Consider the following 24,301-nt stretch of genomic DNA (forward strand, 5'->3'; position numbering starts at 1 on the left):
CACTTTTATCATTCGGGAAACACAAATTAGACAGTTTATGTCAAGAGGAAGAGGGAAAACAGCACACTAGACTGAGCCTCACACAGAACACCTGGGCCTTGTTCCAGACTCTGCAGCTACTTAGCTGTCTGCTCCAAATGTTACTTTTGTTCTCTGAAATACGAGGGTGTTGGAGTAGATTACCCCTAAGGTCTCCTCTAACCAGAAGACTGATTCCTTACATCTGGATCACATTCTCGAATAGCAATTAGTTTCAGTTCATTCATCTTTTTTCCACAGCTACATATGCAAAACGAGGCTCTGGAGAACAATGGAGGGGGGAGCATGAGGGGAGACTAGATATGAGGAAAATGTAATTAATTTTTACATAAGCATCTCATCCTCTGCTAGACAAGCAGAGCCTCTCTACCTGAACTTCCTTGGAGCTACATAATTCTTTGCAAATCTGTAGTCCCTAAAGACCTGACTCAGTATTTTAAAAAGGGCTAAAGCATCTTTGAGAAAAAAAGGTAGATCTAGCTTCTATCTAAATTAAGTTGGTGGAGATTAATATAGCACACAATATCTCTAAATACAGTACAATATAATTGAAAAATGCATTAATCCTTTTGGAGCCTTTAGGGTTCTACTTTTAGGTTTATCTAAAATTTCAATTTTTTGAATAAGAACACCATTTATAAACCTCATTATTTCTGTCATGAGTAATTGTAATTAGATGTTTTTTTTTGAGATGGAGTCTTGCTCTGTCGCCCAGACTGGAGTGCGGTAGTGCAATCTCGGCTCACTGCAAGCTCCGCCTTCTGGGTTCACATCATTCTCCTGCCTCAGCCTCCCGAGTAGCTGGGACTATAGGCACCTGCCACCATGCCCAGCTAATTTTTTGTGTTTTTAGTAGAGACGGGGTTTCACTGTGTTAGCCAGGATGGTCTCGATCTCCTGGCCTCGTGATCCGCCCACCTCGGTCTCCCAAAGTGCTGGGATTACAGGCGTGAGCCACCGCGCCTGACCATAATTAGATTTCTTTTACACACACACACACACACACACACACACACAGAGAGCTTGCATCACTTTGCAAGAGCCAATGTGCACTGTGGCTGGGTCCACTCATTAGGTTGCTTAAATTTGTTATTAGGTTATTCAAATTTGTCACACAATAAAATAACATATTCCACATGTCCTAGACATGAGCATCAACTCAAACCAGGGGAAATCCCACATGGTGGATACGTGAACACCAAGAAATAAAATAGTAATAAGTGGGTCAAGACAGACGTTCACTTAATTTTTAAATTTTTAAATTCTGGAACACAGGTTAGGAGGGAGAAATGAGTCAAAGTATATACCTGGTTTGTTTCTATCAATTATACGAATTGTTTTAGCAAGAAATTACTTTATATGCGCACACACACAACTTTAAAAGTTCTCTATCAAATTTGAACTGCTCTCACAGAATAACCACATTAAGCAAAGGATTCCTGAATGCCAAACAACTAAAATAACAACATCTAGTGAGGGTCAGAGGGTTCTAAAGATTGTCAGCATACAGGCAAATTATGTGATTCGTTCACCAATCCAGCATTTGGATAGATATCTAAGTATTAAATACTTGAAATAGTAAAAATAATTGAGAGTACTAAAATAAAAAGCACATTACCTCTGAATCAAAATCCATTAATAAAACGATTTTATCCTTGATAGAACTGAAAAGATTATGCTTGTGGATCAACTGAAAAACGTCTTTATGTCTTAATGTTAAGTATATTTCTAGAGCATTGCCATAGTTCTTGTCATAGGTGTACCTGGTAATACAAATGTTTTACATTAATATTCATCAAGAGCTCTAATTAAAACACACACAGAGAGATCATGGTTCACATTATTAAAAATGGAAACACTCCTTTCGAGAGAAAAGTTAACTTTATTTAAAAAAAATTCCTTGGGATTTAACTATACATGACCAATAAATGTTTCTTTCTCAGAACTTTGCCTCTCTTGTTGCCAAAATTTCAGAAAATTCACAATATTCAAGTAATAAAAATGGTCTTTATTGGGGGTCTCAGCCTCAAAAGATTTACAAACATCCATACAGCAAGGAAACTAGGATCCAGGATGAAGTTCTCATTTTGGTAAAAGAAACATGCGTTCCAATTCTTACAAGCAGTATTCAGCTGACAAATGGCTAATATTCCAAAAGCTGATTTTAAAGGAGCTGTGTCTAACCGAAATGTGTTTTTCCATTGAAACAGTGTTTTTCACATTAAGTCCCTAAGCCAGCTCTTGAAAGCTCACTGCACTGAAGCTGTACTGTTGGTCCATTACGAACGGTACTGCAGACTCTAAAGGGCATCTAACAGGACGTTTCCAAGAGAAAATGATCAGCATGTCAACTCAGAATGCCATAAACACAACCTCCTCTGTGGAAAATCCAATACAGTCCAGAGTTCTAGGTCATTTTGGTATACCTTTCTTGGTTTTGGGCAAAAGAAGAAAAAAGAAGAGAGAGGAGTGGTCTGAGGTGATGGGGGCACTGAGGAGAGGTGGATGCAGGGATGGTCGTCTTGGCTAGACCTGCAGTATACTTCTTGTTTCCCTACATCGAAGGTACTTGAGAGCATATCTTATCTATGTATCATAAGCACCTCGCACAAAGTCTGCATCACTGAATGTGCCCAACAAATATGAAAAATATTAACCAAGCTGCCATTTTCTGAGCCCTGACTCAGGGTCAGGGCAGTGCACTTAGTCCTCTATTATGATATCTCTTTTAAAGCTTAAAATTATCCCATAAAGAATTGACATTTGAGAAATTAAATTAACTGACTTGAAGACCCTAGAAGAGCAAAATCCAGAGCTTCGCTCATTGGGAAACTGTTATGCTTGAGTGATGCAAGTTTTAACTTGGCACCTTTTTGTTTCCTAACCACTGCCTCTCCCAAGCGCTGCACGTTAGGGTTTCTCTTCTCTGGGAACTAGATTACATTGCAATTGTACAGTTTCACATATGTCCTTCTCTCCTACTCATTTGAGGTTTATGAAGGTTTTTACTAAGAGGGAATGTAGGAAATGGTATAAAATGCATCCTCTCTACTTATGTGCTAAATCTAAAGTACGAAAAACTTTTCAACATAGACTGATATGGAAAAAGAAACACTTAAGTATACTCACAATTCTGCCAGGGTTTTAAGTAAAGTCTTGTTCTGACTATCTTTCTTCAGATGATCCCGAACTGCTTGAACTATGACTGAATTGTTATACAGATCTCCAGGCCATTCTCGGATCAATGTGGCAAAACCCTAACCAAAGGTGAAAAACAGAAAGAGAACACTCATTCAAAAGAATAATAGTTGTGATATTATGAAATATACATTTGGTCCTCCTTCTGTTTCCTGGCATATAACTCTTAAAATCCTTGGAGTCTCCAAAATGATGTGTCTTCTTCTATGCTAATGAGCTGACTGGTGGCTGGCAGCCCCTAGGTAACTCCAGGGTGGGGTTGGTCACAGAACAGACCAAGGCAGGATTAGAGGGTTGTAACTTTTCAGCCCTACCCTCACCCCTGCGCCACAACCTCCAAGGAGGGGAGAGGGGCTGAAGGTTACGCCGATCACCAATGGCCAATGATTTAAATCAATCATGTCTAAGTAATGAAGCTTCCGTTAAAACTCAAAAGGAGTGGCTTTGGAGAGCTCCCAAGAGCTCAACACCTGTAGGTTCCTGGAGGATGGTACACCCAAAGAGGGCCTGGAAGCTTCATGCCTCTTCCCACACACCTTGCCCAATGCATCTAATCCATTTGGCTGTTCATTTGTATCCTTTGCAATATTCTTTATAATAAACCAGTAAATATAAGTAAAATGTTTCCCTGAGTTCTGTGAGCTGCTCTAGCAAATGAGTCAAATCTAAGGAGGTGGTAGTGGGAATACCAGTTTATAGCTGACCAGTCAGAAGTACAGGTAACAGCCTATAACTTGTGATTGGTGCATCTGAAGTGGGGGCAGTCTTATGGGCCTGAGCCCTCAGCCTGCAGGATCTGATGCTATCTTCATGTAGATAGTGTCAGAATTGAATTGAATTAGAGGACACCCAGCTGGTATCCACAGAAGAACTAATTGCTTTCTTAGTCTGTAGCAGAAAAATCCACACATTTGGTCACAGAAGTGTTGTGTTGTGAGAGTATAGCATGAGAAACTGAGTTTGGTTTCTCCTAAATTCTCAAAACAAACCAAACAATTTAAACCATCCCTAAAAGTATTCACTTTTAGTCACATAACAGCCCAAACAATTATATGATTAAAGGTTTCTTCAATAAACATTTCATCAATTTTCAGACTATGGGTTTGGGTGTAGTGAAGAGTTGCAGGGAATATTATTGTACAATAAATCTTCATTTAGCATTCCTGGGAGGCAGGTTGTGCCATCTTCTTCGGTCCTTAGTTTTACGGAATGTACAACTAAGAAAGGTATCCTGTTCCTTCTATAAAGTCTCACTGCATGGACAAGAGTTTAGGTTGGACTTGCTCTATCCCCATTCTGGACTAACTGTAACATTTGGATGACAGCTTTAACATCTTACAGATATTACCCAAGTCAGCTACATTCCCCATCACCAAGAGTCCTCTAATGCACTTAGGCCTGGGCTGCTGGGTGCGACTGGTTAGGCAGTTGTGCACTGTATAGCCAGCACAACTGTACGAGGCAGCCTGCTTGGGACAGGGCTGCTCCCACAATGAAACTGTCCAGCACTCTATACCTTTAACAAGTCACCATCTTGGTCCTCCTTCCACTCTGGCTTCTAATGCCAGTTTTATGTTGGAATTTGGGACTTTGGCTCAAGTCTTATCCCCTGGCTCTTATTCTGGCTATTTCTAGATCTCAAATTTTGTGGTTCCCTGATTTGATCCTGTTTCCTCCCGGAGCTGATTCTGGGCCAGTATCTTGCTCAGTCTCTACTCCCTGATTCCTGACTTTAGCCCTCATGTTTTATAACTCAAAATATGGTGGAGCAGTTTACTTACTGATCCCTGATAACGTTTAGAACAAAAACATATCCGTAAGGCAGTAAAGAGAATTTAAAATGTCCACCTTATTAAATGTGAAAGGAAAATAAATTCTCAGGACCCCCAACTCCCTAGGCCAAAGGGAAAGTTAAGGGAACTGAGTCATGCAAAAACTGCCTTCCTTTTGTTCCCAGAGAGCTGTCATTTCACATGCTTCTTTTATTCATGTCAAAGGTAGATCTACTGAGCAAGAGATGAATGCATAATTGACTTTTTCCCCACTTCTCTCTTTTTACATATAAAATGTAGATTCCCTGAGCGAATCAAAGCATCACTGGTATGTGACCACGTGCCTCACTGCCTACTCTCCCCCTATGTATTTATTTATTTGTTTTTAAAATTTCCTCCTTCTCTTCCTGCTTGCTCTTTCCCCTTTACATTTTGAAGTCCTCAACACTCTCTCTGGAAAAAGCACAGGACACAGACCCTGTTTCTTTTCCCCAAGTATGTCCCTAACCTTGGCAAAATAAACCTTTAAATCAATTGAGATCTGCCTTGGTCACTTTTTGGTTTATATAAAAAAAGGTACATTATTACTATTAAATAACTCCATTAATACTTTAATGAACTACTGTGAATTTGTTTAAATAATATTTAGAAATGAAAACAGCGTGAAGTTGCTTCTGTAATGCATCAGGATTTGGTAAGAAAATCGCAAAAGAATCAGTAATATAGTTTTCATTAAAGTTCTACCCAATTTCTATCAAAGTAACCCCTGGAAGGGTGGCAAGAGACCAGAACAAAAGACCACATATTTTCCATTTAGATTGCAACCTTCTTATATATTAACATGATTGAAATTTTACTTCAGAAATTTGGGGAATGGATTCAATCAGAACATTAAAATGTTTGTAGAACCAAAATAATATTTCAGATCAAGTTTCTTTCTTTTCTTCCTTCCCTTTGTTTCCCTTTCCTTGTCCTTCCTTCCTTCCCTTTGTTTCCCTTTCCTTGTCCTTCCTTCCTTCCCTTCTTTCCTTCCTTTTCTTTCTCTCTGTCTCCCTCTTTCTTTGTCTTTCTCTTTTTTTTTTTTTTTTTTTGAGGTGGACTCTTGCTCTGTCACCCAGGCTGGAGTGCAGTGGTGCGATCTTGGCTCACTGCAACCTCTGCCTTTCGGGCTCAAGTGATTCTCCTGCTTCAGTCTCCCGAGTAGCTAGGACTACAGGTGCATGCCACCATGCCTAGCTAACTTTTGTGTTTCTTTTTTAGTAGAGATGGGGTTTCACCATGTTGGCCAGGATGGTCTCCATCTCCTGACCTTGTGATCTGCCCGCCTCAGCCTCCCACAGCCTCCCAAAGTGCTGGGATTACAAGTGTGAGCCACCACACCCGGCCTCTTTCCTTTTTGTGAGAAAGGGTCTCACTCTGTCACCCAAGCTGGAGTGCAGTAGCATGATCACAGCTCACTGCAGCCTCATCCTCTGGGCTCAAGTGATCCTCCCACCTCAGCCTCCTGAATAGCTGAGGATACAGGTATATGTCAAGGCACTCACCTAATTTTTAGTTTTTTGTAGAGACAGGTCTCACTATGTTACCCAGGCTGGTCTTGAACTCCTGGGCTCAAGCCATCCTCCCACCTTGACCTCTCAAAGTGCTGGGATTACAGATGTAAGCCACTGTGACAGCCCTGTTTTCTTAAGACTACATAAGATAAAATAGTCTGAAAAGATTTCTACCCCAATACCAGCAGCTCACAGTAGCCTCTAGACCATTCATAACAATGCTCAGGGAAAGAAGAAAGTTTGGCTCCATTTTTTTCTTTTCACTATCATGCAAGGGCCTCATGGTGCTGCCAACTTCAAACACAAAATAAGACAAAATGACCAAACATCTTGTGTGATAAAAGCATGATGACCCCACCATAAACTGAAATAAACATCTATCATATTTCATGTCAGGCGTCTCTCTGTTTAACTGGCTTTGTGTACCCTTGAATAAATGTGCTACCCCAAAAATATTTATAAAATCTATCCTGTGGCCATTATTATTAATTAGAGGACACAGGTACTAGGGACCTGTTATGATTGAATGAGCAAAGTTATAGAAAACCTCAGTGCCTATTATAGTAAGTAAAAGTCTAGAAAGTACTCATGAAACGAAATGCCATAGAAATCATCCCATTTTTAACATACTTACACATTTGTCGTTAATATTAAACAAAGCTTAACTGTTTAATATAACTCTGCTGGGTTGTAAATTAATAGGCAAAGCTACAGGCATTATGACTAGAAACCCCATAAAAAGAAGTCATGAAGCACCTTTACCTCCAATACTACTTCAAATCTTTTTAGGGAGAAAAAAAAAAAATTGACAAGTCAATATTCCAGAGAAGTACAGTTTGTTTTTTGTAATCCGACCTTCAGTGCTCTGCTTAGCAACACAAAATTTCTCTCCACATATGTGATCAAAAGTGTTGTTAGGGAACACAGCTATTTGAATGATTATGTGACAATTTAATTCAAAATTAAATATTAAGCTGAGAATAAGGGAAGGTAAAATATGAATTATTTATAAGAGCTTATGAAAATAAAAACAAATTATTTACAACCTCCTTAATAGTACTGACCAGACAGACATCCTAAAACATTCATGAGAAAACATCTACAATCTCTACGGTTAAGTCATGCTTGTTTCTTTCCATCTCAGTAAAAAGTGTTCTAGATATGAAATCAACAGGATAACCTTGATGATACAGGATTTTTAAAAGTTTCATGAAAAAGTAAGAGTTCAATCATGTGCAAGAACTGTAACAGAATCATAAAAACAATAAATTTTTTTAAATGCTTAAATTACATTACTTTAAAAATAGGAAAATTATAATATACTTTAGCATTTGTAAAGAAAGTTTGCACTCTTCTCCATCATTTTCACAGAACACTCATAATTCTCTTTCTTCTGGGATGATATCAAAGATGGAACAGCAGCTGCTATTGTATTTATGAAATCCACAAAATAGTACTTAGCTCTTTTTCTTTAGTTCTAGAAAGAAGGTAACTTTAAGGAATTCCTTAAAATGCACAAGGACTAAGTGTTTTCACTGTCTACATAAACGTGAGTTATCACTGGAGTTTCTCTAGCTCAGTCTCACCTGCCACATGCAAACTACAAATCTGTTTGTTTCCTTTACAGACATCGCTCCACTGTATTCCTTTCTAGATTTCCTAACACTTCCCATCGAGAACAAGTAAATATGACCACATCACAATACCATACCTCATAATCACTCTCCAAAAATTCATGTAAGATCATTTCATAGATAAGTGGTTTCAGAACTGGATCACCTCTTGGCAAATAAGGACTAATAGCCTAGGTAAGGAAAAGGAAAAAAAAATCCTTTAAAAAATGGCAAAACAAAACTGCATTCCATTTATGCAGAAAACATAAAGTATATTTTTACTTTAAAAATGTGAGGCAATACAGTACTCTGAAAAAAATGTTCTGAAGAGGATTTAAATGAACACTACTTTCTAACAACAAATTATAATATATTTTCAAAAGTATATACATGTATGAATGAACTTAAAAGTTGCCTGTTAATCTTCATCTCTCTGTTCTTCCTGATGAGTTAATAGAAATCTAAATAGGAGGGATAAAGTCACAGAGATGAAAAAAGTCAACTTCTTAAGTAATCGAGGAGTATAGGTAATCTATTCATCTTTCTTTCCTTCAACTGGAGTTTATCAACCTTTACCAATGCATAATCATCTTTTGAAATTAGGAAAAATACATCTTGTGGTCTTCAGATATTTTCAGTGCTGTTTTAAAAGTCCATTTCCAAATACTGTCACTATAATGCCCTACGATCCAATCATCAATGCTTTATACTGGGGACAGACAGAGAGGGTCACGATCCCCAAGGAGCTCACAAGTCCTAGAAGAAAGATACGCAGACAATTAATCAGACAATAACTGTATTGTGTGGTAAGTGTTACAAGAGAAGGGTTGGCATAGTGCTGCAGCAGCAGAGGAGAACCTTGCCTACTAAAGCCCCGGGTTTCTCAGGAAAAAATAAGAGAGGGGCAGGACACCTGGCAGGGGGAATAGCATGAGCAAAGGCGCAGAGCCATGAACATGCATCTGTGTGCAGGGAGGTCAGAGGGGCCCAGAGATACGACATGGCATCACTGAAGGGAGATGAGGCTGGAGAGGAAGGGGAGGTGGGATCATGAGAGGAATTCCGATTTTATTCTATAGGCAGGAGGGAAGCAACAGGCATTAGGGAAGTGAGAGTCAAGACTTATTTTTTATGCAGATAACTCTGGGCTAGGGCTGCCCACAGATCTATCAGAAGGCATTTGCAATGGCTCAGACAAGAATGAAGGCAATGGTACCACAAGGGAAGAGAAGAGACCTGACTGGTATTGACATGATAAAACTGACAAGAAGTGGAGATTAAACAGAATGAGGAGGGGTGTAATATGTTCTAATCAAGAACAGTGGCTTTGTGCCCTGGGGAATGGGTATATTGTGTATCATAAACACAGACTAAATGGAAAAGGACTGAATTTGGGAAGGAAATGGATTTATATTAACTTGAATTATCATTATCAGCAGTATATACAAGGAGAAATGCCGACGACATGATATTCAAAAAAGAGGTCCAAGTTACACAGCTGTTAAAGTAAACAGGGAGGCAGGACTGGATAAAGTCCTCCAGAACAGCCCAATAAATCCAATGAGAAGTGTAACATTTACAGGGCAGACAGAGGAGGAGTCACACGGTTGACAAGCTGAGTAACTGGGAATTTTTAAAGCATATTTATAACTCCAAGAGAGCATTCAAAAGGTCCACAAATACTGAACATGTTTTAAATGTTTAAAACAAACATAAGAATACTTTATTGATTGATTAGGATGTTGTGCACCAAGTTGAAAGATTTAAAAAAAGAAACACCAAAATTATTCATTAGAGCTAGGTGGTCAATTTTTTCCATCTTTCAGCATGTAAAATATTATTTGAAAAATACATTAATTATTCAGTAAATCTAAAAAAAGTCTTACGCTTTATAACCTACTGGATGAGATTCCACCTATTTCAAAAGTCATTAAAAAGAGCATGAAAACTTCGTCTAAACACAGAACTGGAAAGAAATAAGTGAACACATTGTATATGTAATATAATCTTATATATATGTATATTTTTTACACCAGGCTTATATTTTGAAACTGATCTCTAAAAGTTTGATTTTTCTTTCCATCTAAGATAATAATCACTTCCCAATAAAGAGCTGAGTTCTATTATCTTTGTTTCCATTGCAATATTAATATACTACTTGCAGAAACTGAGAGTTAAAAATAAGGCTTTGCTTACCTTAAGCTGTCCAATTTCTTTAAATTTATAAACTTCATATTCCCAGAGTGCTGCATTTTTCCCAAGAATTTTCTGGCATTTGCTGGCAGTAAAAACATCCCAGGGAGAAAGAAAGCAAAAACAAAACAAAACAAAACAAAACAAAAACAAAAACAAAAAGAGAGACAGAATAAATGGACATTTTCCCCAGAGGTTTAGAGAAATCTCTCTTCTCAGAGTTTTGATGAATTTCTATCTCAAGTAGCAATGAACATAAAGGTATTACTGTTACTCATTTGGTTGCATACATAAGTTAACACAACTTATAAAAGTTAATATAAAAAGCTTATAAATAAAGATGAATTATTTTCAGAAACTACAACTAGGGGTTTTCCCAACTATCTGCCTGTTCTAAGTTTCCCATTTATCCAGATGAGCACTGCTGGTTTCGGGGGACCTTTCTTGCCTTGAAGAAAACTCGTCATACCCCAAAGTGCCAGATCCTTTCTGAATGGCTTTAAATTATGCACTACAAAATCAGACTTCAGAAAATTAGAATCCTATCCTACTATATAATCTGGAGGACTGATTATGTATGAATGAAACCTTACTTTACATATCAAAGAAACACATTTTCTTAAATAACCTCAGGGGACCAGAAGCAGGTTTGAGGCCACTCTTCCAGGGCTGCCATGCAGTCACGCAGTGGGCACTGCCCAGTTCCAGTGGGAACCACTCACACAGACGTGCACACCACTGCATAACGTTTACGTGTTCTGCCCATCACAGACCTCTGCGACCCAGGATGCTGTGGTCTGGTCACTTCTATTTAATTGTCATCCTCTGGTTGGGAAAATTTTCTTTGAATCATAAACTGAGGCACTTTGTTCTGGACTATCTTCCAAGGATGCTTACAAAGCAAACAGCTCTAGAAATGAGAGGATACAAATAGTGTCTCCCTCCAGAGGAAAGGGAAGGTTTCTTACTGCCCAGTACAATCAAGGTAAAATGATGTCTTCTGGGACGAAGGGCAGGCAGGGAGATAGGCTTTGGCCATGTCCCCACCAAAATCTCATCTTGAATTGTAGTTAGCATTAATCCCCACATGTCATGGGAGGGACCAGGTGGAGAAAACCGAATCATGGGGACAGTTTCCTCCATTCTGTTTTCATGATAGTGAGTTAGTTCTCCCAAGTTCTGATGGTATTATAAGGGGCTTCCTCCTCCTTCATTGGGCTCTCGTTCTTCTCCTTCCTGCCTGCGTTGTGAAGGACACATTTGCTTCTCCTTCTGCCATGATTGTAAGTTTTCTGATTGTAAGTAATCCCTAGCCATGCTGAACTGTGACTCAATTAAACCTCTTTCCTTTATAAATTACCCAGTATTGAGTATGTCTTTACTAACAGCGTGAGAATGTACTAATACATGGGGTTCCTGGTCACTAGAAAAGATTCAGATACCCTAAGCTCAGGGGTTCTCTCCCGTATCACAGCCCACTGCATGGGCAGGATCTGCATGTCCACCCTCTGTTGCATTGTGGGAATTGGGGCTTGGGGACTGGGGCAAATGTTGACACTCTGGTTGACTGCTATTGTTGTAGTAGTACCTTGGCTGGTACTATTGCTCAGAAAGTCCTTTAGATCTGCCCCGAGAGTCTCTTGTCTTCTGCCAGCAACCAGGGAAATGACAAGCTAACTTGTTAGACGTAAATAGGTGAAATCTGAGACCCTTCATGGTTCTTGATACCTTTCTCATTAAATAATGAGAAAAACAATTCTCCTCTGGTAAAAATGAAATAGTTGGGAAAATAATATACCTGAAATCATTAATATTCAAAAATTATAGTTCAAAAGTAATATTCAAAAATTACTCTTGTTAGAAAGATGTACAAAAATAAAATGTCAACTGCAAAGAATGGCTTATTTGTATTGTTAGCAATGCTCAATTCTATTTATATTAAAAATAATTGAAAATGCCATCATTACCGTGCTGCTATGTCATAGTCTCCTCTCTCCACCAGGTGATTTATATATGCCAAGCCAATATCCTAGGGAAAGTCAAATGAAGAAATGTCAAAATTTAACTGGAATAACTAAAATGTTCAGTCTCAGTTTCTGCACACAGCACAACATTAGGATCCTATTGGCACTACTGACTATAACCTGTTTATACTCTTATCTTGCTTTATGTAATTATGCTTGCTTCTTAAGCATATTCATATTTAAATGTATTTGTATTTTCATACATTTTAGAATTCACAGGTCAGGTCACTAAAAAAAGTAAATAATGTTAGTATTTTAAAGCTTCCTAATCTGCCCCCTTTAAGAGATTTTTTCATAAAGGTGGTATTCGATATTAGAAACATGATCCAACAGTTCCACATTGTCAATGGATATAAAATTGTTTCCTGTGTCTTCATCTGTAGAATGCAAGTTACCTGCTTCTTCTACCCCAAGTCTGAAAAGATGGTATAAGAAAAATGAAATAATGACTATCATATTAAAGGGAAATAGGAAATATTAAAGTTGATATTGAAGTAAAACTGAACTCTGAAAAACCTGTGATTCAAACCTATCTGTTTACAGGAGAAGAAACTGGGCTGAAAGCAGGGAAGTGACTGGCTTCAGAGTATTCATGTTTATTCACTTATTCTACCTCCGTTCTGAAAGGATTTGGGTGGCCAACATCACCAGAGGCATGGGAGGACAGTTCTTGCTTGAGCTCCCTATGACTAATCTTCTCATATACTATTTGCACCTAAAAGTATTTCACCAGAAGCTTAAACTCTCTCTATATAACAAAAGTTGGATTTTAATTTCTACTTTACATACAAAAAGGTGCATGTGAAACACCTTCTTGTATGGCAAAAAAAAGTGGCAGCAGCCCATTCCTTCTCTGCATGTCTGGTATGAAATTACATCATGCTAAGAGAAAAAAATCTGTTCATAACTAATGTATAGGACTAACATATAGGACATGCCCATTTCAACAGTGAAGGAAAATACCCATCATTTTTAGTTTATTAAATTTTTACTTTAATAACTACTATATGAGACATCAAGTGAAGAAAGAGTGTCTAACTTCCTTATTTTTCTGGAAACAGATAACACATAACAATTCTATAGAGGATCTTTCCATCAAGGTTCAGAGAAAGAACGTCTCCTTTTCAGAGTCAATCCTCGTGTCCATGCTTCTCCACTGTGGAGCTTATCCTGCACTCCTCCTCCTCCTTTTACATCAACCTTTTATGTCAACTCTATTTTACCTCTTTTCCCTCAGCATAAGCATGTTTAATTGCCTCTCTTACACAAAATACCCAAAAACTACCATCATCCCACGATGCCATAGCCCCCAGCTACAGCCTTCACCCTCTTCCCCTTCACAGCTAACCTGATAGTCTATCTTTATAATCTCCTATTCACTTTTCATTCCCTATAACATGTTGAGAATAAATAATACATATACAGAAAATTCACTACTTTCATATTACCAAATCCAGTGTACAACTGACCAGCTGACTTCGTCTTAACCTTCTGACCTACTTACCTCCACTACTCAAGTATTTAACTCTACCCTGGAGTTCTCTCCTCTCTCAGCTCCCATGAAATGACCTTGCTCTGGCTATTCCAAATCTACTATGTATGCATCATCCCTTGAATGACGGCATTCCTGATGGTTCCATTCATGGTCCTCTGTTCATAACACTCACCCCATGTGGGCTGATCCAAGCTTGTGTAACACTTGTTTGCTGATAATTCTCCCAAATCTATTTCTGAGTCCAAATTTCTTTCCTGGGCTCCACTACGATGTCCCACAGACACCTAAAACTAATGTGTTTAAAACAGGACTCATCAATTCTCCCAATCCTGCTCCTCCTTCCACAGGGTATCTCTATCAATCAGTGAACAGCAGCACCAAACCAGAGTCCCAAGCCCAAAGCCTGGGAGTCAGTCTTGATTTTTATTCCTATTCTTTCATCCACACAGCATCAGTCACCATATCCCAAAGATTCAAATTTACTGTATCTTCCATCTATCTTCACCTCTCCAATCCTCCTGATTGTGTGTAAGTCTCATCACTTTCCACCAGATTAGGAAGCCTTCTGATTGATCTCCATCTCAGCTGGCCCTCCTCTGGCCCCATCTCCATCAGAGAATCTTTCTAACGGGGAAATCTGATGTCTGAAAGCTTAAATTGACTTCTAGATGTTCCAAGAGAGAACCAAGCTCTCAATTATGAATGGCACTTCAGGATCTGGTCTTTGCTACCGTGTAATAAACCCCTCAACTGCTGGGTGCAGTGGTTCACGTCTGTAATCCCAGCACTTTGGAAGCTGAGGCAGGAGGATTACCTGAGGTCGGGAGTTTGAGACCAGCCTGACCAACATGGAGAAACCCTGTATCTACTAAAAATACAAAATTAGCCAGGCGTGGTGGCGCATGCCTGTAATCCCAGCTATTCGGGAGGCTGAGGCAGGAGAATCACTTGAACCCAGGAGGCAGAGGTTGCAGTGAGCCGAGACTGCGCCATTGCACTCCAGCCTAGGCAACAAGAGTGACACTCCGTCTCAAAAATAAAAAAAAAATAAAAATAAAATAAAAGCCCTCAACTGCCCACATAACCAAGCAGGCCAAGCTGTTTCACATCTCTGCATCTTCGCATATATTAACTACTCTAAGGGCCGGAATGCATTCTCTTCCAATTCTAGAGAATCCTTGCTTATTCTCCACAATTTTGGCTGGATTTTTTTTTTTTTTAAGATGCTCTGGTTTTCTCTTCTCCTGTTATTCCTAAATTATTTTGCTTCTGCACTGTTTGGCAATTCAGGCTTTAGTGTGGAGTTTTACAGAGAAGTTTACGGTAGGGAAAATGTAGGCAGAAAGAATCTGTGCCGAAACCCAAATAGCCATAAAACACTAAGCCTCCAGTTTTCACCTGTAAACAAGGGAACTAGGCTAGATGGTCTCCAAGGACCCTTCACATGTGAAGGATATGAGCTCCTCTCTGCTCTCCATCTGCACATTCACTGTCACAGTTAGCAAAGAAAGGGGCTTTCAGTCACTCTATTTTTCCTGAGTCCAAAATGTATTAAAAATGTATTTGATGCTCTAGATTAGTTTCCATAACAAAATCAACTGAGTCTGTTATTATGGAAACACCAAAGCAATGCAGTTTTATGAAACCTCTCTTTTGATAAATTTTGTGATAATGTGATTTTTACCTATGATTTAGAGAAACTTTCATACACATAACTAGAAAGCTCTGTATTTAAAGTGTTTTTCACACATACAGTTTCCAAATTACCTAAACTTGCCTTCTAGCAAGCGTTCAAGTCTCTTGTTTACAAGCAGAAACTGATTCGATAAAATAAAATATTTTGACCTCATAGGTTAGGGAATTAGTTTAAAATAAATTCTCAAAAGATAGGAAAAACCTGTTCTTTTCAAATTATTTTCAGTCTCACTATAACTTATTGAAAGATAAAGTTATGTTTCAAATAACAAATTGCACACTTACCAGAATCTTATGTCTTTTAATATTTTTTTGACTAATTTCAGCTGCCATCAATGCTTCCTATATTCCAAACATAAGGATGATTTAAAAAAAAAAAAAAAAGCAGAAAAGGAGGGAGGGAAAATGGGAGAAGGTGGGAGAGAAAAGATATTGAGGTTATAAACACTACAGTTATTATGGTTTAGCATTCTGCACTACACGAATAAAGCTTCATTTTCCCATGGTTTTTGCTTGAAGCACTGGAATTCTTAATACTATGGTTGAATGAACCTCACTGAATTCAAACTCAAAAGCAGTCAACCAAAATGAAGACTTCTCCTACTTCCATTTGAATTCATTTCCTCATTAGGACACTTGAATCACATTTCAGACACAAATCAAAATACAACAAAGTCTCCTAGTCTCCATACATAAAAAGGCAGCTGTCTTCTAAATCTTTACGACACTATTGATAAAGGAGCATTCTCCCTTATGTTTCAATAAAAATGTGAATTATATGCATATGTTTATGTATATCTAAAACTAAGTTTTTGAAAAATCTCTGATTTTAATTTTGGAAAGTTTACAAATACTACATTAACATAAATGTGTAAAACATACAATTACTTCTCTGAGACACTACTGGATTTAAAGTAACATGGTAATAACTGGGTTATGAACTAGCTATCAATACTTGGACTTTAAATGGTTTATAAATGAAAAAAAATTCTTTTTTCCAAATCCTTTCAGATGGTTACAAACTTAGTGCAACAAATACGTAGACTATTTATTGTTGATGCTGTTTTAAATTAGTATATAAGCCCATCTACATAACATAACTTCGTAGCTATTAAAGTTGAAAAATGGTTTTTTCTTTTTTTTTTTTAAGCGACATTAGGCATTATCTATTCAAATTAATCTAAGCCAAAACTCAATGAAGTGGACATCATCATTCTATCCAAACTGGTAGTTCAAATCATCTTAAGTGAGTATCAATGTGATAAGCACAAAATAAATGATTTCATTAAATCCAAATAGACACCTCTGAAATACTAGCTCTATTTTAATTTCCTTGAACAAAATCAAAAAATAAAACTTCCAACAGTCTAGATCTAACTCACCTCCTCCTTCCACTCCCAACTGCTCCCCCACTTAGCAGTAAAGCCAGTCAATCCATTGCAATCTTTTGGTTCCCTAATTTCTGAAGGGGATACTGGAAAGTTATTAACTTCCTACATATTTTTGGCTTGGGATACTCTACTTTGACTACATAAAAGATTTATTACAAAAATATTTTATCCTTTCCATGCTGTAGATGAGTCAATACTTTCAAAGAAATAAAATCAAGGGTACTTCATATTTCTTCTTTTCAAGGAGCCAGTCAATGTGATCATCTTGGTCCCGTTCCTTGGCCACTACAACATCTCTCGGACTCACGATGTAAAAAAGTGATTCCCCTTCAGAGTACTCTATAGGTGAGAGAAGAGAGGAATGACTTGGTGACTCAACAGCAGAAAATCTGGCAATGGTTTCAGAGGACCTGGTTAGGTTACCCAGCCCAAGAAGGAACAGAAAATGTGTCTATCTTTGTTGTGTGTTTGGCTCTGTTGGAAGGTAAGTGTGGGAGACAGGGTAAAGAATGACAGAAGCATATTTCAGTGCTTTTAAAAATATTTAAGTGTAAAAATACTTGATAAAAAAGCAAGGGAGAGAAGGAGAGGGACAGGAAGGGAGGCAATGACATACTAAAAAACTTGAAAAAAAATAAGGTGAGTTTAAAATTCTACATTTAATACATTAACACTCTGACTTCAGCTGAAAAAGTGTTAAAAATTCTCCATGTCTATTGCATATTAGAATTCATCTACTGTATATAAATTTTATTTATGGCCATTTACAGCACTGTTCTATTTTTACAGAACAATTACACCCCACAGTCGGCGATAAATGTTTCCTCTTCATCAAGGTCAAGGCCACCTAAGGCATAAATGACAGACGCCCAAGCCCTAGGGACATAATCTATCATTTCAGCATGTTGTGCACAATGCCAATCTGAGGGTTTCCTGCAGAATTCAATTATAAAACCTGCTCTGAAGGGTTTCTAAGTGTGCAGCAGAGTTTGCTCTGAGCCAAATACCTCGATTGGACACTTTCAGTTGTGAATCACAGTTGCTTTTTGCCAAGTCTAGAATATACTCTTACATTTTTCAACAGATTAGGGTCTTCATATAAGAAAGTTTAAATATATATAGAATATTTCTTCATTTCCTTTGGCCACAATGAGAACTGAAAATATTCTCAAAAAATGACAACTGTGTTTAAAGCAGTACAGCATTCCTACAAAGCTTAACTGTTCTATTTTAATTAATATAGTTTACAAAGGTATGATAATAGCCAAACACAGACATCTCTGGTATGACTAAATATTAATGGTTCTCCTTGTATTTATGAGCCGTGACTAAGTGTATTCCTCCATCCACTCAACAAATATTGACCGAATACCTAGAATGTGCCAGAAGTCTTTCAGGCTCTGAGCACTCAGTTACAAACAAGAAAGAACCTCTCTGCCATCCCAGAGCGAACTTTCCTGACACGTAAAATGGAAGAGATATGACAATCATGGAGCCATGCGGCTTGACATTAAATTATGTGTCACATTAAGTAGTCAGGACAATAGAAAAAACACAAGAACAAAAAACAAGGAGCCCAATCCTCCCCCCGGTCCTGGTCTGAACTCTAGTCTTCCCTTTTGCTATAGGAGCTTATGCAAGTTCTGCAACATCTCTGCATCCAAATGTCCTTGTTTTCAGCATACGAGGTCTACCCAGGTATTCTCTTAAGATTCTTTCAGCACCTTAATTTAAATTCCATTTAGTGCAAGTAGGAAGGGGAAAAAAAAAACACAAAAAAATCGTATTACCCAGATCTTTGATATCTCTTACCTAAATGATAATCTCTACATTCATTCTCCTGAAAGCCTCTGACTGTCAAAGCATCAGAAGAGATCTCTTCACAAGTCTCAGAAAGTGGCTGGATGATGTCCAGTCTAGGCCTGGCACAGTATTCTCTTTCCTAGTGGGGGAAAAGAGAGAAACATTAATTTAAATTACATTTCTATATGTTACACAAATTAATTCTAGTTAGCCATACATATTAGTTTCTTCTCACACTCCTATGAAGAAATACCCAAGACTGGGTAGTTTATAAAGGAAAGAGGTTTAATTGACTCACAGTTCCGCTTGGCAGGAAAGGCCTCAGGAAACTTACAATCAGAAAACTTTCCAAAAATAAAATAGCAACTATAAAAGATCAACTAGTGAAGAAAAACCTATCAGATCTGTGGAGAAATTATAAATTGCTAAACTTTGAAACAACTGAAAAAAAGTGGAGAAAACTGAAATATATTTAAAAATTGACCACTGTAACAATAAAAATATCAAAATCAGAATAGCCAAATTAAAAAAAATATTTTGAACAAAATAAAAAGAAAATCACTTCACTAGACCATAGAAAAGGCTCTTTTATATGTATAAGAAAAGCATCAGCAATATGAATCTCATTTTATACTTTTGTTCCCTGGCCAAACAGCCCTTGCCTGTGAACTCCCTAAGAGCAGAAATCTGGTTTTGTTGATCTTTGATCCCTAGTGCCCAGCACAATTTATAACACACATGTGCTTTATCAATGAATGAAAGAAAAGTAAAATACTGGGAGAACACCTTAATAAATTAAAGTGTACCAAGCAGATTTGGAATAGTACACAACCACTAAACACAATGATGGTGGACAGTACACAGCCATACGCAGGCAGAATGGAATAATGCCCATGGAAACAGGGCAATGCAGAGTAGCATATGACTATCCCTCCAACTATGTGAAGACATGCATGTATGTGAAAGGTATCACGTGGATATGTGGGGGATAATATTTGGGGGATAATATGGAATGACATAAAACAAATTTTATTCAATGTCACTAAACCATCTTTTCAGTATGAAAAAATAAAGGGGGAAGGGGAGCTTACCTCTTTGTTCCTTTTGCCTTAATTTTATTAGTTTATTCTGTGTTTAAGGATTTAAGGTGTACTTTAGTGGTCTATAAAATGAGTATCTACATATACTGGCACACACATTTTCCAATTATCTCCCAAACCCTCACTTCTTCATCTAGAAAAATCCATTTTCTATGTGCTCAATGAGGTTGCCCTGTCTTTGGCATTTATTCCCTTCAAATACTCTTTTATTAACAAAGGTTTCCTTTCTTTCTTTGCTCAGTTGTTTATTAGGCTTCTCCTTTTTCATTTTACTGCTTCTTTCTTTATTTCTTCCAATCACATTCTCAATCCTTCCTGCATTCCTCCTCAAAAAGCACTGTATTTACTCCCCCAGGAGCCACTGCTTTTCTTTATTTTCAAAAAATAAATAAAATAATAGCAAACTGATGTCCTGCAACGGGCTAGAAGCCAACCCTATTGATTTTAGTAGGTCTGAGTGTTCACTTAAGTCTATAGCATTTCATTGCCTAGCAACATGGGCACCCAGAGCTTCAGGTTACTATAGTGATGGCTTCCTAATGCAAGTGCTTGCTCAGAGAAATGCTCAAGAGCAGCTACCACTTCAAAACCAGGGCTCCCAGGGTTTTTCTCCCCCATTTTATTTCTTTCCATTTGAAAAAAAAAAGATACAAACAAGGATAGCCCACTTGCCTACTTACTGTAAAGGACTAGAGAATCAATTACAATTTCTTTTATATACAGTATCCAAAAGAAAATCCTTTACAGTACACTCTCCTTGTTTATGCCTTGAAGCCACCCCTATTCTTGTGCTGGCAGGACCCCTGGACTCTCATAATAAAGACAAGCTCGGAATGGGGCCATCCTCAGCTTTGAAGAGAGACTGGGTGTGGATACCCCTCCGCTGGGCAATATATAAGCTTCTTCCAAAGACACGCACAACAAAATTTAGATCATCTGCTGCTTTTTATTAGCCACAGATTTTGATGTACCATTATTTGCACTGATAACTGAGATTTCACAACAATCCATTTCAAAGCCATAATCAAGCTACTTAGAATCACCAGGCCACTGGGAAGTAAACAAATATGTCTGGACCAACGAAAATAATGAAATGCCCTTTCTGTAATTCCCTCTGACCACAGGGACCCCTGTGGTTGCTGCCGATCAACTTCATTGCTGTCATTTCTGCTAATGCACAGTGTCAGCTTAGTTTCTTCCCCTTTCAGCAAGAGGAATCCTTCATTCCTTTTGACTAATATACCAAGAGAGATTGAAAAAAGAGGAAAAAAAAATGACTCTTTTTTTCGCTCAGCAATAGGAACAAAGGCAGGCAATGAGTAGAGTTTCGGAAAGTAAATATGTCAGGTCTAAAGGGTAATCTCTGCCAACCTTATTTTATAGGTCAGAAAGTTCTGCTCAGATTATAGCGTACGCCACTGATGAACAACCTGATCTGGGTGTAATGCTAAAGAAGTGAACCCCCACGTGCCTTTGCATTTGGGGAGAAAATAATTACCGTCTTTTCTGAAATCTCCTTTACATAGGAAAGTACAACAAGCTGATCACAGAGAGGTGCAAGTCCACTGATGTAGAATTCAGTTTCAAACTGAGACACTGCAAACAAAAGGGATACAAGAGCCATCATTAACAGGAGCAAACGGCAGCACACATCTATCTGGAGGGACACACTAACTGGGAATGCTAGTGGATCCCTTTTTAAAAGCTAACATAAAGGGGACACCGTTGAACATACTTTGATGACTCAGCACTGCAAGTGCTTCACCATGATCAGTCCTGGAAAAGAATATGTGGAAAAGTAAACTTGCAAATTCCCATCACAAACAAAAATGAATCCAACAATAACAAGCAGCATGAATGGTCACGGGTGACACTGTGCTCAGGTGGTTTAAAAGGACATAGACGACATGAAGACACTTTGAAACCCATAGAAAGAAATGGAAACCATTATTAGTAACAGTAATACTTTTTTTTTTTTTTTTTTTTTTTGAGATGGAGTGTCGCTCTGTCGCCCAGGCTGGAGTGCAGTGGCCGGATCTCAGCTCACTGCAAGCTCCGCCTCCCGGGTTCCCGCCATTCTCCTGCCTCAGCCTCCCGAGTAGCTGGGACTACAGGCGCCCGCCACCTCGCCCGGCTAATTTTTTGTATTTTTAGTAGAGACGGGGTTTCACCGTGTTAGCCAGGATGGTCTCGATCTCCTGACCTCGTGATCCGCCAGTCTCGGCCTCCCAAAGTGCTGGGATTACAGGCGTGAGCCACCGCGCCCGGCCAACAGTAATACTTTTTTTTAAATTCCTGAGTTTGTTTTGCTCAATTGGGGCATTACAGTAGTACAAAGGTCACAAAGAATGTTATCTGTAATTATAAAACACTATTTTGGAGAACAGGGATATTATTTAAAGAACTTGAAGTAAAAGAAAGATGCATAAATACAGATTATGATGAAACGTCACTATTTCTTAAGTGAAATAAAGGTTAGAGAAAAATAATAAATTTCTCTTTCCTTTTAAAAAATAGCCCTTTTAAAATCTAGAAGACATATTGCATCATTTAAGAATAGCACATCACTTTAATTGCACTGGACCCCAAAGATCTGACAGAAAGCTTAGAAGTACACATATTATTATTATATGATTCTAATTATTAACTGCTATAAAATATAAAAGATCATTGTTTTAAGAGACTGAGTTTGGAAATGGCTTGTTTCAAGCAGAATCTAACTGATACAGTGGTGGTATTACAGAGATCCTTCCAGAAACCATACTTTACACTTAACAGATTCATTTGGGAGTAAACTCTCATTCGGACCCACCACATTTTCTAAGAGTTTCTTCATTCAGATCCTCTCCACGGTTCTGTGGTATTAGCTGCAGATTTAGTTAATTTCCACACTCTTTTCCCAATTAGGGGACCTCAGTGTATCATACTGGAACCAATATTGAATGCTGAATAAGGAAATTTGGGTTATAACTTCTACTAAATTGAACTTCAACAAGTCATTTTAACTTTTCCCATCTATAAGAGAAAGGAATGACAGTAGAAATAAAATTCAGAATACAGATGAAACACTGAACTTTCCTTTGTCCTCCTCTTTCTTTCCCTTGCAGATCACTTAGTGTTCCTTGTCTTTGCTGACCTTTAACGATCCTCCTTACACAGCTGTTATCACAATTTAATGTTTGCACCAAAATAAAATTGTGGATGACCAAAAAGATATAATAGTTAGCAATATAAATTTACAAAAAGATATTATTTTGTCTGCCTCGTCCTCAATTAAAGTACCATACAATGGAAGTCCAAGGGCAGGTGCTCTGGTCCCAGTTCTGCCATGAACACATTTTTTCCTTAACCTCTGTGGGCTTGAACCGAATGTGTTTATCCAGGTACTTAAGAATAGTTTTGGTAAAGTGGTAATGTGATAAATGTTCACAAAAGAGCTTATATGGAGAACCATCTCAACCTCCACCACATGTGCAGACAGTGTTTCTAGCGTAACCAGGCTGGGGAAGATTCTAGAGAAGCTCACAGTGCTGTGTATGCATGTGGGCAGTGAAGTAGGGGGCAGGGGAAAGCTGGAATGTACAGATGATATTAAACGGTATGGGGCCACAGAGGATCCAGTGATGAAAGAGGTGGCAGCTTCACATTTTAGAAGACATACGGCATATTAACAAGAGGTTTTGGTTGTCATTACTCCTGAGGTTACTGATCTCCGGACTTGTGCTCTGTTTTACTAAATCATATTCCATTTTTGAAATGCTACACTTATAGTTCCCTTACCAGCATCTTGGGTGAAGAGCAGAGAATCAGAGATTCTCACAGGAATCACAGGCTTTGCTGTGCTTGTCTGCCATAGACACGCAAGGGAAAACATCTCCTAATCACAAAAGAAATGGCGGGAGAAGGAGGTATTCTCCCCACTTGGGATGCCAAACAGGCTGCCTAGTCTCACTGACAGACACTGTCGGTATTTCTCCTAAAGGTAACCAAATATACATCAAAGGCCTTGGTTTTTGAGGATGAGCTCCAAGATACAGAACAGAGAAGCTACGAAAAATCCTACCCAAATCTTTCCTCCTCTACATCCCAACTCCCCAGTCCACAATAGCTTGTATGAATAAGACAGAAAATTTCCTGTTCTCTAAGAACATGATAGAAACTCCAATGTGTTCTAAAACAAAACAAAGAAAAACTGCAGATCACATATCTGTTTCACTTCTCAATTCCAGGTGTTGTAATAAATGCTTACTTGTTAAGTACTAAACCTTGCCAAATTTTGCTAACTGAGAATAATTTGGACACGGACTATATGCAGTGGCTAAATTACAAGCTGACAAAAATGTTATTTATAAAGAAGAGATGTGGTACATGAAAATAATATTGTCAAGACTTCCAGATGCACAGGTAAGCAAGTAATCAACATTT

General features: G+C 38.1%; 1 protein-coding gene across 1 annotated transcript in view; it reads right to left on the reverse strand.

Moving 5' to 3' along the window:
- The window catches only part of VPS41 (VPS41 subunit of HOPS complex), a 186,927-nt gene that overhangs the window by 30,676 nt on the left and 131,950 nt on the right, over positions 1 to 24,301 (reverse strand). The window contains exons 11-19 of the mRNA XM_021935859.2: positions 21,375 to 21,472; positions 18,786 to 18,915; positions 17,197 to 17,312; positions 15,868 to 15,924; positions 12,336 to 12,397; positions 10,372 to 10,453; positions 8,274 to 8,366; positions 3,169 to 3,296; positions 1,658 to 1,802 (exon numbers count right to left, since the gene is read on the reverse strand). Of these exons, the coding sequence (XP_021791551.2) occupies positions 1,658 to 1,802; positions 3,169 to 3,296; positions 8,274 to 8,366; positions 10,372 to 10,453; positions 12,336 to 12,397; positions 15,868 to 15,924; positions 17,197 to 17,312; positions 18,786 to 18,915; positions 21,375 to 21,472 (911 nt within the window). The remainder of the gene's footprint in view (positions 1 to 1,657; positions 1,803 to 3,168; positions 3,297 to 8,273; positions 8,367 to 10,371; positions 10,454 to 12,335; positions 12,398 to 15,867; positions 15,925 to 17,196; positions 17,313 to 18,785; positions 18,916 to 21,374; positions 21,473 to 24,301) is intronic.

The sequence above is a fragment of the Papio anubis genome, chromosome 4 (genome assembly GCF_008728515.1).
Source record: "Papio anubis isolate 15944 chromosome 4, Panubis1.0, whole genome shotgun sequence".
Taxonomy (NCBI): domain Eukaryota; kingdom Metazoa; phylum Chordata; class Mammalia; order Primates; family Cercopithecidae; genus Papio; species Papio anubis.